The 17796-nt window shown below is 40.1% G+C and overlaps 1 protein-coding gene across 2 annotated transcripts in view; it reads left to right on the top strand.

Moving 5' to 3' along the window:
• Positions 1-17796, top strand: part of LOC125466371 (ras-related protein Rab-5C) — a 38164-nt gene that overhangs the window by 15701 nt on the left and 4667 nt on the right. For both annotated transcript variants that reach the window (XM_048560784.2, XM_048560786.2), the window contains exons 2-5: positions 4818-5081; positions 14446-14597; positions 16096-16218; positions 16371-16464. In XM_048560784.2, coding sequence (XP_048416741.1) covers positions 4916-5081; positions 14446-14597; positions 16096-16218; positions 16371-16464 — 535 coding nt within the window. In that variant the 5' untranslated portion in view covers positions 4818-4915. The remainder of the gene's footprint in view (positions 1-4817; positions 5082-14445; positions 14598-16095; positions 16219-16370; positions 16465-17796) is intronic.

Genomic DNA, 17796 nt, shown 5'->3' with positions numbered 1-17796 from the left:
CAAAAACCAGCTTGCTTTGAGTTTAGAATATTCTTCAGTAATTGCTTTCTTACCTTCTCAATCCTGTTAGCTAAAGTTATTGAAACAATAGGTTATAGATACAGTTCATCTGTATCTACTTCATTTTAAGTACGATGTACAGCTGACCCATTTCAGGGTAAATTGCTGCATAACCTGACAGCGGCAAGGTCTTGGACTGCTTTTAATTGCCATTGCTAGCAGAGGTATTCTGCATACATGTGAAGCGTTCTGTGCAACTGCACTCAAGGGCCATTTGTAAATGTCAACCCAATTGAAAATCAGAATTAAATGGTGTTTTTGAATGTGGGAGCAAGATTAAGCAATTGTTATAAAGACAGTTTGCTGCAGGCAGTACAAATTAGTTGTATAAGTTTTTAAACTAACACCCCAGTCAATCAATGATAATGAGAACTGCAGATGCTAGAGAATCCAAGATAATAAAATGGGAGGCTGGATGAACACAGCAGGCCCAGCAGCATCTCAGGAGCATAAAAGCTGACATTTCGGGCCTAGACCCTTCATCTGATGAAGGGTCTAGGCCCGAAACGTCAGCTTTTGTGCTCCTGAGATGCTGCTGGGCCTGCTGTGTTCATCCAGCCTCCCATTTTATTATCTTGGATTAGTCAATCAATGTGCGTTTTGAGTTCTGATCATGTCTTTAATTTCTTTGGTCGAAGTGTCTTCAACTATCTTGCACTCCAATTCTCTCTCAATCCCCTTGTTTTGCTGCAGCCCCTCTCCACGTGAAATCCTGCTTTACAACCTACACCCCTCCAACTACCAATCCTAGTTTCCTCCCTTCTCCAATTGGATTGTTTTGTAGTGCTTGAAATGAAATACACAAGTATGGTGAAAAGGGCTATCTGACTATTTGAAGAGCAGCAATGTGATCAGTTTGAGTGCAACAAGTTCATTACATAATCCATGCTTAATTTGCTATCAGCAATCTGACGTAAAGCTTGCTTCCATGTTCTCTGATAATTGGGTGGCCCAGTGGTTTGTAACCATCCAGTAAATGCCCAGCCTTTGCCATGAAGGTGATTGGCAAAAGTGACCAAAAAGCATTAGATTAGAGGCTAATGTCAAAGAGCTCGACATACTGTCAGTGCTTCTGTTTATAGAAGGTCCTTTCCATTACCTGAATGGATTCCTGCATGATCATGAGCATCCTTGGAAGTCAAACTTCTGGAGTGTTGAGGCAAGATTATCATGTGGTAACTGTATTTGAGACCTCTTGCATTCAAGAGATCACTGTTGAATCCCACAGGCTCACGTTTCAAGTGCATGCTCTACTCCCTATTTATGAATGGTTCAAGATGACAAGACAGCAGAAAGGTTTTTAGGCTGTGAAACCTACTTGAAGATTGACTTTGGCCCGAACAACTGGAAAGACTGCACCGAACTGTCCAACGTGATGGACCCTGTGTCACTCAGATGCGGCTGACTTTGAAAGTTGAAGGAGACCAAGCGGTGTCTCTAAGGTGTACAACCAACTTACTGACTGATGAACATTTATGTTGTCTTTCCCACAGCCTTTCACTTCATTCTGCTGCTCCTAGCCCTGGCCCTGCCCCCTCCCATTACTCTGTAACTCCATGGCATGCATCATCTTCATTCCAAGGAACAATTAAAAAGAAGCTGGTAGATTCAGTGTCTGAAAACCAAAAATGCGTGCGATCACAGGTGAAGCAGGATCCATTGGAGAGAAAGCAAGCTAACGTTTTGAGTCACGAATTCAGAGTTGAAATTCCATCGTGGGCTTCAAAAGGTAGTTAGCTCATTTGAGGAGATTTGCAGGACGAGTGGAAAAAGACAGTCCCACTCACCAGGAAAGTTGGTCTGCAGAGACCTAGAACTGAACACAAGCTTTCTACAATTCCATTAAACCAATTTTGTTAGCACAAATTTCTGCATAATATCTGCCATCTTTATTCATGTTTGATTCATCCAAGTGTTAGCTTTACACACACTGCCCTCCAGCCCAGGAATCAGCATATAAAGTATTGACCACTTGTATTCTGAAAGTGCACATTCCCAATTGAATCATTTTGTATTGGTCTTCGGGTGAGGCATTTGTGAATGGAAATCTGACCAAGAGGTTGAACACTCCAGTTCTCTCATAGGCCACTCGACTGTTCTGTAGTTTTACTGTTTTTTTCTTTAAAATATTCAAGCACGCCAGTTTGGCTGACACCATTTCTCCAATTCAAATACAGGCAAAGGCTTTTGAACTTCATTCTTATTGTAACTAGTCTGCTTTGGCAGCCATCCAAATTAGATCTATGTCCACTATTCAGGCACTAAATCCATGATCCCTGCTTAATCCTACTGGTGTTCAGTTTGTTTATATATGCTGACTAGTTGTGGCTGGACTGTGTACATCCTGGGCAATTACTGGATTTGCCAGTTTTGAGTCTTGTGATGCAAAGTCTCCCAAGGGTGAATTGACCATTGTCCCATTGTCAGACAAACCTAGCTCCCTATCACTTGCCTATCTTACAAATGGGTTTAAAGTGTTCATATTTCTCAGGTATCCTAGCCAACATTTGTTCTGCCATCCAACACCTCAATGTTTGTTTATTTGGGTCATTGTAAAAATTTAGTTTCTGAATTTAAATGCATGATATCAACAGTGAGAATTATTTAAATTTAATGTATTTCCTCCCCTTTGTTTTTAGGGAGGAATTTCTTTTAATCCTACCTGTTCCTCGCTCTGCAAATTGAAGCTTCCCCATTTGTAAGTTCACTAAATTGGAGCTACAGTAGTTTGTCTTGAGGCAACTGTTTGGGAGAACCAGTGCATAGAATTGGAAAACCCTATAGAAAATACTGACCATCTCATACTTGGTTTAAAGTAATAGACATTCCTAAATCTGTCTCCAATCCTTAAGAATCTTAAACGGACTCCAGAATACAAAGGTTATACATTTGTTTTCAGTGCCCATACTCAAATTGAACCAATCAACCACATGCAATTTAAAAAGTTGTCGTTAAAAGACTAAACTGTATGCAATAGTTACTTGGTAGAATCTTTCAATATGTCAGCATAGTGACACAAGAATAGCCAGTATCTTTTGGGTGCAACCGTGACACTGTATTCAGCTTGAGAAAAACAATATGGCCCTACAATTGTAAGTTTAGCTCATTCATGCTTGTGTTTATTCTATTCAGTGCTTTTTTTTCCCTAACAGCGCGTGCAGACGGGGGAAATAAACTTCTGTAATTTGCATAAAGTAAAAGCGAAGTGCTACAGTTACTGAAAATCTGAAATGCAAAGTCCTGAAGAAACTCTTGCCTGACTGCATTTGTGGAGACAGTCCAATGAGTTCTTCTCAGAACTGAAGAGGGGTGGAAAATCTAATCTCCTGTATTTTGATGCTATTAACACATTAATGTCTATTGCTGTTAATACCTACCGTTCAACTGTAATGCAACTCCCATTAGCAGTCTTTTTGAATTTGGAACTAAGTTGTTTTTTTGAGCCCTGCTGTCACAACGTAATTTCCCTCCTGGCCCAGTTCTGTAGTAACTTTTTTGCTCTACAGGTGCTGCTAGACCAGCTGAGTTTCTCCAACATGTTTTTATTACATGACTTGGCTCTTTTTCTGAATGACTTAACGTAGTCAAAAGATTTCCATTGTCTTTGCTGTGAACTGCATTGGGTGCAATAAAGAGATCTTGTTAATACTGACTGAAGGGAAAATGGTTACATGTTGACATGCAAGGTTTCTACTCTACACAATCAGTACTTATTCGTTGGTTAACTTCCAATTTATAAAAACAATAGGCTACACTTGCTTTGTGGCTGTTAGATCATTTCCAGTTATGCCTGTGTTAAATGATGGTGCAGACATTGATGTTTCGTCATGGTCAGTGCATGAAGATTTAATCTCTGGATTAAATATAAAGCTTAATTTCAGTTAGAGTAAATAAAGTTTGCAAACTTTCAAAACACTCTACATTTTGTGCAAATGACCAGAATTCTGCTTAAAGTGCCCAGTTTTTATCCTTTTGCAACTTTTTAAAGATAAAAACCTTTCTCCCTCCTTTTTAAAATAAAAATAGGTTTGCCCTCTCCTTTTTGTTTGCTTATAGTAGTTTCTCATCCACACTTACTTTTTATTTCAATGTACACCCCTTGCCTTGTGCAAGCATCGTAGATGAATTTATTGTGGCTACGCTTTGTTCTGTCCCGACAGTCCCCCTTTCTCAATAGATTTCTGCAGTCGTAAATAACGATGCTGATAATCTAGTATTAATTGGAGAAGCTGCTGTTGGATTTGTGATCACCAACTGGTTCTCTAATCAATGTCTGTAATAAGTGTTGTTTGGGAAGTAGAATCTTGAATTAAAGGGCTGACATCTTGTTGTGTGGAACATCAAGGTTGTAAATCAATTTCTGTTAAATTGAAATTGCCCCAGAGTATACACAAATCAAAATGACCCTCATGAGCCTGATAAATCTCTCAGCCAACTAGTTTGAAACAGTGGAGATCTGGTCTTTGATAAGTAGTAAGCAGTAAAAATGCTGGAGAAACTCCTGGTCTGGCAGGATCTCTCTGACCCTTTGAAAATGAAGCAGTACTTCTATTCCTCCCTTCATGCATGTTGCCAGACCACCTAAATTTCTCAAGCATGCCGTTTTAAATTGAGATTGTTACCATCCTCAATACATTTTAAATCAGTGGCTAATTTTTGGTTTGGACATATCTAACTTCAAGCTTTGAGATGGTGGAAATACAACTGCTTTTCCTGTGATGGAAGCTTTAATATATTTTTGTTTTTATGTTTTACAGTTCTGAACTTGGTGAAAGCTGCCTGTTTGGAGCCCTAACTTTGACATCGCCTCTGCTGTTGAAACTTGGAATCGTTCTGAGTCTCTGCACTTTAGGCCATGGCGGGTCGGGGAGGCACGGCTCGATCCAATGGACCAGCCGCTGGAAACAAAATCTGTCAGTTTAAGTTGGTTCTTCTGGGTGAGTCAGCAGTCGGGAAATCAAGCCTCGTGTTGCGCTTCGTGAAAGGGCAGTTTCATGAATTCCAGGAAAGCACAATTGGAGGTGAGTGAACATGACTTCAAGATTTTGAATCTTTGTAAGCTATAGTTGCCAATACGGTATCAAGCCTTTACAAGGTAGCATTGACAGTGGCTCGCTAATTTAGTGAGCATAGCGATTTTGTGTTTCAGGCTTGAGCCAGTAAGTATCCTTTTTTAAGTTGCTTGGTTTCTGTCTGGCTGCAACTTCATTTCCCCTACAGAAAAGGCTGTTTTATGCATGTCTGAATAGATAGGAGCTGAACTGAATCTCTTAGCTACAAGTTTAGGTATATTCAGTAAATGGTAAAAATGTTAACCTTCAAATTTTGTTGAGTAGATGTCATGCTCTTAAATAGGTTTGCTGCCAAACCACTCTGGGTTTCTGCTATTTGGAGTATCAACTCATTGATGCGAAACTGTCCACTGTGTGGGAGAATTGTTCTATTTTAGTCATCTAACATTGAGACTAAATTTGCAATGCCAATTTAACATTTGGTTTGAAGATGAACTTCTTTCATCATGACATTCATTGTAAATTTTGAATGACCAATATAACTGCCTGAAGTATTTAGGCATAATGTTTAAAAAAGCATAAGGAACTTATTGTGTTCAGGGCAATTGAATGATCTCTCAGTACAGAAAGAGGCCATTCTGCCCATCAAGTCTGTATCAACTCAGTATCTTTCCCTATCCCCATAACCCTGCATTTACCATGGCCGATCTACCTTACCTGCAAAGCTTTGGACTGTAGGAGGAAACTCGAGCACCTGACATTTGCCCACATTACTGGCTGGTCTGTTTTCAGTGTAGCATTGGCTCAGTGGTGTATTTTCGGAGTTACCCTGCTTCAGATAAATTGTTTAAATCAAAGTCCCTTCTGCCTGTTTAACTTGTTAAGAGTTCTAATCATTAGTGTTGGGATGGTATTGAGGTGCTCAAACCACTTTTTTTCCTCCCTCAAATAAAACCGCAAAACGGATTGACTGACAATTGATCTGACAAACAGATTGGGGTGCACAGTGGTTCACAAGGTTAGATAGTGTTAAAGAAATAAATTGAGTCCTCAATTTTAAGCTACTTTTCCTCATTACATAATGAATTTGGAAGTGATTGTCAATCTAGCTCAGTATAATTTGAGTACTTAACTACATTGGGTTTACCTTTTTAATTTGATTCATAATCACTGAAAATTAATTCTTGTGCTGGAGGGATGTCATCCAGCTAACTATTGCCCATACATGTTGATTTACTACTAGATGCATTTGTAGGTGGGTTAAAGGGATAGAAGTTCACTTATTTTCTTGTCCATGAGGTTTTCCTTGCCTTTTTGAAGAACTGTGGTTCAGATGTACCCAGCATTTTTTTTAATTCCTTTTGAGGGATGTGGGTGTTGCTGGTTGGCCAGCATTTCTTGCCCATCCCTAGTTGCCCTTGAGAAGGTGGTAGTGAACTGTCTTTTTGAACCAGTGCTGTCCTCCTGTGGGTTGGTTAATAATTCTATTAGGGAGGCAATTCCATTGTTTTGACCCAGCAACAGTGAAGGAATGGCGATGTATTCCCAAGTCTGGATGGTGAGTGACTTGGAGAGGACCTTGGAGGTGATGGTGTTCCCATATATCTGCTGCCCTTGTCCCTCTGGATGGAAGTTGTGGGTTTGGAAGGTGCTGTCTGAGGGTCTTTGAATTTCTGCGTGTGTCTTGTAGATAGTACACACTGCTACTGAGGGTCGGTGGTGAAGGGAGTGAATGCTTGTAGATGTAGTGCCAATCAAGCGTACTGCTTTGTTCCGGATGGTGTCAAGCTGCTTGAGTATTGATGGGGCTGTACTCATCAAGGCAAGTGGGGAGTTTTCCATCACAGTCCTGACTTGTGCCTTGTAGATGGACAGGCTTTGAGGAGTCAGGAGTTGAGTTTCCCCACCGCAGTATTCCTAGCTTCTGACTTGCTGTTATAGCCACTGTTTTAATGTGGTGAGTCCAGTTGAGTTTCTGGTCAATGGTTAACCGACACTGCCTACCCCCTGCCACCACCTCTTTCCCCCCCCCCCCCCCCCCAACCCCAGATGTTGGTAGTGCGTAATTCAGTGATGGTAACACCACTGAATGTCAGTGGTGATGGTTAGATTGTCTTTTATCGGTGGTCGTCATAGTCTGGCATTTGTGGGGCGTGAATGCCACTTGCCACTTGTCAGCCCAAGCCTGGATATTGTCCAGACTTTGTTGCATGTGAACATGGACTGCTTCAGTATCTGAGGAGTCACAAATGGTGCTGAACATTTCTAATTCTGACTTTGGAGGGAAGGCCATTGGAGCAGCTGAAGATGTTTGGGCCTAAGATGCTACCCTGAGGAACTCATCTGGAGATGTGATGATTGACCTCTGACAACCGTGACCACTTCCTATATGTCAGGTCTGACTCCAACCACTGGAGCATTTGCCCCCGATACCTATTGACTCCAGTTTTGCCAGGGCTCCTTGATGCCACGCTGTTAATGCAGCCTTGACATCAAGGCCTGTCACTGTCTCCTCACCTCTGGAAATCAGTTCTTTCGTTCAAGTTTGAACCAAGGCTGTAATGAGATTAGGCTCAGTGGCCCTGGTGGAACCCAAACTGGGCATCCCTGAGTGGGTGCTTCTTGACAGCACTGTTGATGACACCTTCCATCACTTTACTGATGATCAAGAGGAGACTGATGGGGCAGTAATTGGCTGGGTTGGATTTCTCCTGCGTTGTGTGTACAGGATATACTTGGGCAATTTTCCACATTGTCAGGTAGATGCCATTGTTGTAACTGTACTGGAACAGCTTGGCTAGGGGAGCAGCAAGTTCTGGAGGACAAGTCTTCAGTAATGTTGTCAGGGCCGGTAGCCTTGCAGTATCCAGTGTCTCCAGCTGTTTCTTTCACGTGGAATGAACCGAATTGGCTGAAGACTGGTATCTGTAACGTTGGGGACCGGAGGAGGTCGAGATGGATTGTCCACTCTGCACTTCTGGCTGAAGATGGTTGAAAATACTTCAGCCTCATCTGTTGTTGATGGGGGTCCAGGATTTTGATCCGGTGACATAGAAGGAACAGTCATGTATTTAAGTCTGGGTGACAGTTAGCTTTGGAGGCAAACCATGGTGATGCTCCCATATGTATTCAGCCCTTGACCTTCTATTGGTTTTGGAAGGAGCTGTCTGAGTCTTGATGAATTTCTGTAGTGAATCTTGTAGATTGACGTGCTTTAACAGTAGTGCATACTGTAGTGGAGGGAGCAAATGTTAGTGGACGTAGTGCCCATTAAATGGACCTTTTTTTGTCTTGATTGTGTAAAACTACTTGCATTTCAGATGAAAAGGAGGATAAAAGGCAATGGGCAATGAGCAAGAAATAGGATTTGAGGGTGGGATAAAATCATCCTTCATGTCAAATGGCAGAGTGTGCTCGAAGACCTGAATTGCTTATTCCTGCTCATAAGTTCAATGTTACTCTGTTAGGAGTTCTCCTAATTTCAGACAAGTGGGAATATTCAATCATCATTTTCACTTGTGCCTTTCCAGATAGTGGACAGTCTTTGGGAGTCTGGAGGTGAGTTACTCTCTCTGGAGGATTTCTAGCCTTTGGCCTGCTGTTGTACCCAAAGTATTTAAATGACTAGTTGAGTTTAATTTCTGGTCAATAATTAACCCCCAGGATGTGGATAGTGGCAGATTCAGGGCTAGTTATGCCATTGAATATCATGGGGCAGTGGTTAGATTCTGTCCTGTTGGAGGCAGTTATTGCCTAGTATTTGTGTGGTGTGAATGTTACTTGCTACTTGTCTATCCAAGCCTGGTCTTGCTATATTATTAGATTTACTGTACCTTGGGAGTCACAAATAGTGCCAAGTATTAGGCAGTCACGAGCAAAATTTCCACTTCTGACCTAATGATGGAGGAAGGGTCATTGAAACAGTTGAGCTCAACTGGAATTGAAAGTAATGCATATTGCAAATTGAATCAAAACAACCTCTGAATGTTGTTTCAAAGATCTTTGCAAGTAGATTAATGTCACAGGGGACTCAAATAGGCACAATTAATGCTTGATTTGACTAATCCAACAATGTTAATAACTATACTGGAATCAATAGAAGGTAAATGCATTATCAGTCACGTGTTACAAGCACTTTTGATAAAAGTGAAGTAAATGCATGCAGCCAGCATTTTAGTAGCTGGTGAGTTATTTCATGTGGCTTTGACAGCACAAATATCCCAGCTACAAATATTTTTAATCAACCTGTTTAGGTATGTTAAGGTACAACTTACAAGACTTGAACCAGACATTGGCTCGAAGGCAGGGACATGACTAGTGTGCCACAAAAGCTAAAAATCTGAGCAGTATTTACCATGAGCACTCCAAGACTGGAATTTTATTTTCAAATCAATTGGGCATGTTATATAACACATGTCTGGGGCAGGTGGGAGTTGAATCATTCCAACTCTATCATAACTGCTCACCTGAATGTTACTGAATAATTTCTGTCTGGAGATAATTCTGTATGTGCCTTTTTAAGGGGACAGTTGGAGCAATAAAATCAAATTAACAATTAGCAATTTATTTTGAAAAACCTATCTTGAGTATATGGCTATAGTTCTGTGACATTACAATTGCAATGTGCTTTTGGAGTTTGAGTATCGTAGAATCCCCAGTGTGTTTGGAACCAGGCCATCCAGCCGGATGGGTCCACACCGCCCCTCAGTGTCCCTACATTTCCAGTGGCAAACCCACCTACCCTGAAGATGCCTGGACACCATGGGCAATTTAGCAAGGCCAATTCACCAAACGTTCAAATCTTTGTACTGTGGGAGGAAACCAGAGCACCTGGAGGAAACCAACAGACACTGAACATGTAAATTCCACAGACAGCCCTGACCCAAGGGCAGAATTGAACTTGGGTTCCTCCTACTGAGGGCAGTAGTGCTAATGACTGCGCCCCTGGGTCATCCTAATAGTTCACTAATTTCCAGAGCTGTTTTGATTACACTGTTAGCGTATTTTCTAGGTTTCAGTGCTATTGTGTTCATTGCATGCATACTGATGCCACTTGCTGTAATGTTTCTCAGCCAAGAAATCCCCTCCACTGGTTTATAGGGCTCACATCTTTGTCATCTGAGTAGAACCTTGTTAGGGTGTCCCTTGACCTTGCATTGCACTCTGCCAGATGCCCTTTTCAGAAGGCACCAATACGATAGCTCACCTTTGGGTCAACAGTGACATCAGAGTTGCAAACAGACAAGCTTAATCTTAGATTATTGCCAGGGAGACGTATGGAGTCGTAACAAGTGGATCGAGCTTGAAAGAGCAAAAAACCAAAACAGCAGGCTTCTATTTTAGTTATAGAAAATATAATTCACAACTGAATAAGCAAGGGGAGGTGATGGCTTAGTGGTCTTACTGTTGGGCTGTTAATCCAGCAACCCAGTTAATGTCCTTGGACCCCAGGTTAGGATTCTGCCAGGGCAGATAGTGGAATTTGTGTTCAATAAACATCTACAGTTAAGGGTCTAATGATGTCCATGAATCCATTGTCAGTTATCAGAAAAACCCAGGCTCACTAATCCTTTTCGGAAAGCAAACCGCCATCCTTACTTGGTCTGACCAGTGACTTAAACCCATGACTAAAATTTAAAAAGTACAGGAGTCAGAAGTTGCAAGGTGGTGAGAGAATTGGGAGCCATCAGCTTAGATGGGGGATGCTGAGGAACAGCATGAGAAATGAAGGGTTTGAGGGTTACACGGCAAAAGTAATGCAGGTGCAGGAAGAGGAGGCCTTTTAAGTGATATCCAGTTGTAGCAAAAATATGGTGAGCAGTCCTGTTCCACTAGATGACCATGGAGAAATATTGAACAAAGGGGTCCTCAACCATGTCCGAGGCTGCGGACATTGTAGAGCAAGGAGTATAAACTTATCTATAATACCTGTTTTTGAGAGCTGATGTGTTGTAACTTTGGGAGAAATCGTACCAAAGGTAGGAGTGAAGTAGTAATTGAAAAGCAATTGATAGTTACATTATTGCTTTGCCTTTTGTATTCTTTGGGCACGCCAAGCACTTCACAGCCAACTGTGTATGTTTTGAAGTATGGCCAATATAGGTGAATTTGCCAAATCTCTGCAAAAAAAGCAGAAATTAGCAGGGATAATGGGAACTGCAGATGCTGGAAAATCTGAGAATCCAAGATAACTGAAGCTGGATGAACACAGCAGGCCAAGCAGCATCTCAGGAGCACAAAAGCTGACATTTCAGGCCTAGACCCTCCAGAGGTGAAGGGTTTAGGCCTGAAACGTCAGCTTTTGTGCTCCTGAGATGCTGCTTGGCCTGCTGTGTTCATCCAGCTTCACACTGTTATCTCAGCAATGAGCAGGATTTGTTTTGGCATCATTTTTGAGGGGCAAATTCTCCAGATTTAAGGAGAATGTGCCTATAGTGCCTTTAGATCTCTTGCACTCATTTGATTGGACAGTCTGTATTTTTTGAAATGTAGCACCTACCTGACCCCAGTACAAAAGCCCAAGTTATTTCTGAAGTCCCAAAAAATAGAGTTTGGTTCCACGACTGAGTCACTTGGTTGAGCATGGCCGTATAGATGTGATTGTTAATCATGAGCTCAACAAAACATGCATTAATTGGCTTATTTCCTTCTCTTGACTACTAACTTTGTGCTTTAGCATTTCCGGTAAAATTACTAGGATTCCGTTTTCTTTTTGCCCCTTTTCCAGGATTGTCTTAAACACCGCATGCACAGAAAGAAAGCAGCAAGATTTGTGAACTATGCACACACTAGACATGAATGAGTGGAGATGCTTGTATATGGACTAGTTTAAGGTGGACTATTGCTTCATATCATAGGTGTTACTGAACTTAAAGCAGCAGGTGCACTTAAAGCACTGACTCAGATCATTTGGTTTAATAATTGTAAAATCACTTGAGTTAGTGCAGGAGGCCATTTGGTCCTTTGTGTGTTCTTGGCTTGTTAAGTGATCATCATTACTGTGTCTGAATCTCCTGGCTTATCCTGAAATGCTTGCACAAATTTCATCCAAATAACCCTCTTGAATTCCTTTAATTGAACCTGCCTCCACCTCTCATGCAGGCAGTGCATTCCATGTCCTGAGTTTTTCCTTGCTCCACCTTTTTTTTTACTTTTTGCAGGTTTTTAAAATCCATGCCTCCTTGTTCTCTCTCCAGTTTTACACTCTTCAGCCCACTCGTTAATTTGAAAGTCACTAATGAGATCTCAACTTAGCTACTTCAAGGAAAATAGTCCAGCTTGTTCAATCTGTCCTCCAAATGGACTTTCTCATTCCTGGAGCCATTCTTGTAAATTGCTTCTCTACTCCAATGCTTTCTGCATACTTGTTAATGTGTTACTCAAAACTGTACACAGCACTCCATCTGAGGTCTCTAACAAGTGTCTTTACGAGTTCAGCATCACCTACTTGCTGTTATACTCATCTTCCTAATTAATAAAACCTGAGGATACCCCTCCTACCACTTTCAGTGTTCCAGGTCCTGTAATCTTGCTCTTCCCTCCCCCTGCCCTCTAGAATTGTACACCCTGTCTTATTGTCTTTCCATGTTCTTCCTGCAAAATGCTTCACCTTGCCCTTCTCTACATTAACTTACCAGTAGCGCTTATGCTCACTGCATGAATCTGCCCATAAGTTCCATACTGTCTTCCATTTCCAGTTCTTTCAAGACCAAGAATAACACATTTACATCCCTGAAAAGTAAAGTTCACAATAGCCACCCCCGAGGAACTCCTCAATCATGTTCCGGCCTGAAAAATGTCCGTTGACTTCTTAAAAACTGAAAGAACTGTGGATGCTGTAAATCAGGAACAAAATCCTAGTTGCTAGAAAAGCTCAGCAGGCCTGACTGCATCAGAGCTGCGGAAGGGTCACTGGACATGAAATATTGTTTGTTTTTTTTCCTTAAATGCTGTCAGACCTGCTGAGCTTTTCCAGCAACTTTTTGTTGCCACTGACCAATTTACTGTTTGTCACTTGGCCACTTTTGTGTCCATGTCGCTAATGGACCGGTTATCTCATGACCTGTAACCTTGCTGAAGTATGTGTGGCACAGTATGAAACACTTTCTGGAAGCCCTTGTACACCACATTTAATCATGTTACCCTCATCAAGCCTTTGTTACCTCTACTTAATTTTTAAACTAAATGTTTTTACCACCCTTTAGAAATCCACGCTGACTGTAATCAGCCTCCGTTTTTTCCCCTGTAACTAATCTTTCCTAAACTGCGCAGCTTCCCCACTGATGTTAAATGTTAGCTTCCTGAGCTCAGCTTGTTTACAAATGATGTCTTATAACGTAAAGGCAGATTTTGAAAGGACCTAAAATTTTATCTGGGATAAATTAGAAATAGTCAGGGCTTATTTATTCCTCAAATCCACTTCCTTGACAGTCCTGATTTTTAGATGAATGAATTTTGGGAGTCTCAAGTTGAAAATGAAATAGCCAAGCTCTCATTGTGTACATTGTCTGTGCTGTGTTAGTTTGTTAGAACAATAGCGTTAAGTTTAGAAATTTGGGAATTAAATGCAATTGATACTTCTAAGAAGTGATCTTTAAATTGCTTGAAGATAGAACTGTGAAAATACTACCCATTTAGTTGAGAATAAACTGAGAACATTGGCAATTTGTTTAAATATCAATGTGCTTGCAGTTTATTCAACTAATCTTTTTAGTCTCTGGGTTGGGAAATGTGTCAGCAATTTTACTGCATTAGTTTCTCAGGATATTGTTTAACAAGAAAAGCCTTGGAATGGAAACTCTGTTTAATCTTCTCTTCAAAGGAGTAAGAATGCATTATGCATCCACAGTTCAGCATAGCTCACTGTTTTCTTTAAGCAATTAAGATTTCATTACATAGAATATGATTCCAAAAATTCAGTTAGTTTAAAAATAGGTAAACGTTTAGATGTCTTAATTTGTTGCTAAATACTGTGAACTTCAAATAAATGGATAGAATCACAGGACTTTATCTATTTAAGTTGACCATTAGTAACTTGCATGAAACTGAGTAGCTATTAGAATCAAGATCACTGGCACCTGAAGAGCTTTTTCGCTGACCCTAATGAGGATAAGATCATGAATCGCAGTTAGGTCAAGAATAAAACCAGACCACCCTGAGGAATAGCAGGGACAGTACTGTGTCAAAACTGGTTGGGTTAACGTGTTTTTAAAAATGGGTTTAAGGACACACAACTAAAATTATATTTTCCTCCCCTCACACCAGATTTTGAAGTTGATTTTAATTGGCTAAGACCAGAGATTTTTTAAAAAAACAATTTTTAAATTTCCTTTTCTGGCCTGAAATCAGTACCTGTTTCCAATTCTACTTGCAGCTGCCTTCCTAACACAGACCGTCTGTTTGGATGATACAACAGTTAAATTTGAGATTTGGGACACTGCTGGGCAAGAGAGATATCACAGCTTGGCACCAATGTACTACAGGGGTGCACAAGCTGCCATTGTGGTCTACGACATAACCAACACAGTGAGTAAACACCTATTGTTGCCTATTCAGTCTCTAGAACCACTGCTGCTGAACTGTCTGTTTCTTTCTAACCATTATGCATGCTGAATCTTCTTCAAAATATTCAACTTTTACTGTTATTTGATGCTAAACACTGCCTGCTTCAGTGTTATTGATTCATTTAATTTTAGTACAGTTGAAGGCTTCTGTTGTTCTTGCCTGTCACAAAGTTGATCACACTCCATGTAATAGAGATTCAACAAAAGGATTACTGGACCATCTGGTTTGCAGCTGTACGTGCTCCTCCATTGTAATCTTGTCATTTTGGTCTCTGCAATGTTTCACATGTGACTTGTTAGAAACATTTCACACAGGTGATTAAATGAGAATGGAGTTACAAATTCAACCACTGGAACCTTGAGTCAGATCTCATAACTAACTTGTCCAAATGAGAATTAGGAAATAAAAATGTTCTGGTTGTGTTCTATGTAGTAAACCTTGAACAAAAGCATGTTGTCTGTACAACTATACATCAAACTAAACACAATCAACTTGGGTCATCTGTCTCCAAATCAATTAGCAAAATTTTCAACTTCCTTCAACAAAGGAAAATGTTCCAGAATACAGATGGAATGCCACTAACTGCACTAATGCTTCCTGAAAATCTGGTTTTAAAATCTAGATTATATATCTGTCTTGCTTGTAAGTCTTGTTTCTTTTGAGTGAATTCCATTAACTTGAGAAAATAGGCAGTTCCAGGAATGTTCACAAACCAGATTTGTAGATTCGTGAGGAGTTTCCTTTTATTTTGAGCTTGTTCCAGACTTTCATTTTTTAGTTAGTATCGCCCATATTACAAATTGACCCATGGAATCCAGAATTGGTACTTGGGCAAAAACATGAAAATGTCTGGGATAATAGGAACTGCTGATGCCAACACATCAAAATGTTGTTTTGTTTTGGTTTGTATTTATTTGCTACTTTTTTTAAGTACTTTCCAGTTGTGACTAAAGCACTTGGCAGTGTAAGTTTGTGTTTTTAAAGTGTCTCCTCGTATTGTTGTAGCTGTAATGACATCCTAACACCCGCTTGTTTTACAAAATAAGTTGGTGAGAACTTTCTACTTCGTACAATTTCCTCTTAATGTTTCAGCACCTAAGCTTAATGGTTCCAGAGCAATTGGATAACTTGATCATTTAATTTCTTTTTGAGACTGTGTATCTTCAGTGTGTAAAAACACTTTTTTTCAAAATTAGTCAACTATTCAACCAAATTTATACACCAAAACTTCATGTAACTAGTAACTAAGTAGCTAACTTTAATCCCCTCTAAAGGAAAAGGTTGGTTGCCTGTGTGGTTTATGGTCTCTTTTTAAAGACACGATACTACTTAAAACCAGTCTGATTGCCACTACTGTTCCACTTCCTAACAAGTCAGCGAGTGGTGTGTGCTGGACATTTGGTTGGAATCTATGTATCTGCAATTCTCCAATAATAAACCTAATCTTTTAAATTTAAAGGATACCTTTGCACGAGCCAAGAACTGGGTGAAAGAACTGCAGCGACAAGCTAGCCCAAACATAGTGATTGCATTAGCTGGTAACAAGGCTGACCTTGCAAATAAGAGAGCTGTGGAATTTCAAGTAAGTAATTGTACAAGATTGCTAATCACTTATGCTGTTCAGTTCCTTCCTTTTGCAATTGAATAAAATGTTGTTCTTGCATCTCTATATTTTACATTTATTTAAATGAGTGGATTATTTAAGTGCTGTTTAGAATTGTTTTATTTTCACAGGAAGCACAAGCATATGCGGAAGACAACAGCTTGCTGTTCATGGAGACTTCAGCAAAGACTGCAATGAATGTGAATGAAATATTTATGGCCATAGGTATATGAATACTCTTGATCTTGCTCAAGCAGATTTTCTATCTTAAATACTTTAGTCCTGCTGTGACAGTTGTATGTATGCTGTCTTCCCTGGAGCTGTTTTTTTTTTCTGCCCATTAGTTTTGTTTAGCCCTTTTTGTGCACCTGTTGATTTGTGACAGAGTTGAGTATTGTTATATTCAAGATGGCAAGGGTGACTGTTCTTTAAATACATTGATTTCATTTATTCTTGTATGTTATTTCAGTCATTTGAAAGTAGATCTCCAGATGGTGTTGAGCAAGGTAATGTTTCTGAAGAGTCAATTTGCATTCACTCGATGTATTCTACCTTTTTTTTGTTTTTTCCAATCTATTATTGGAGTTGAGTTCTTTTCTAGCTTTCAGAGCTGATATTGTTGGTACCAGCTTTCTAGGATCCTTGTAACTAAACCTGACCAAATTTAGTTGCTCTCATTGCAGTTAAGACAGACCTTATTGAAGAACAATGCTGTTTCAGGAAAACCATCTAAAATGTAGAGAAACAATGTAAGCACTATTAAAAGACTATTACAAAGAAACGCTTGAAAAAGCAGTGACCCAACAGAACTGCTAGATACAATTCGCAGCTTCATTTGCTTTATTCCAAATTCTTGAAATGCAGGTTTTAAATTGTACAACGTTTTGTCAATTTCTAACTAGTGAATGCAAACTGATTTTTAAAACGGTATTAATGATTTAAAATGGCTTTCGAGTTAAGAACCAGCACTTTGAGAAGAAATTGAAGAGAACTGTTTCCAAGTAAATTCAGCTAACAGGACCATACAGAACCCAAGAATGGACTTGGAAGTGACAGTTCTTAAGAGTACTACCTCCAGAATCAAACAATGGAAGTAGCATGTAGGTACAGAAAAAGGTTAAACATGTAGTAATAACATAGTACAGGAAAAACTGGTGATCCAGGATTCATAGAACCTGTTTGTTCATGGACATTCAGTTGAATTTTAGCTTGACACCAGTGCAAAGGTCCTACTCTTATCAAAGCAGCAATTACAGTGCTGGTGAAGCAGAAGCTATGAGCTTACTGATGAGATGAAAGGCTTAAGGAAATAACTTAAGTATGCAGGAATGCTACAAGCTATGTTGCCGCACAAGGATGTGTAAGGTAGTTGAAAATGCATGTTATTCACAATTTAACACACTGGTGTTTGCACTAGCCAGCTTATTTGGGCCTCTGCCTCAGGCCAAAAGAAATCCCACATGTTTCAAGTGAACCACTGGTTTAAAAGCAAATAATCACCAACACACTGGCCCATCAGCAAACCATGATTGACCAACCAGTGAATTTCATTGGACT

This window comes from Stegostoma tigrinum, chromosome 31 (assembly GCF_030684315.1).
Source record: "Stegostoma tigrinum isolate sSteTig4 chromosome 31, sSteTig4.hap1, whole genome shotgun sequence".
NCBI lineage: Eukaryota > Metazoa > Chordata > Chondrichthyes > Orectolobiformes > Stegostomatidae > Stegostoma > Stegostoma tigrinum.
This window is presented reverse-complemented; position numbering and strand designations above follow the sequence as displayed.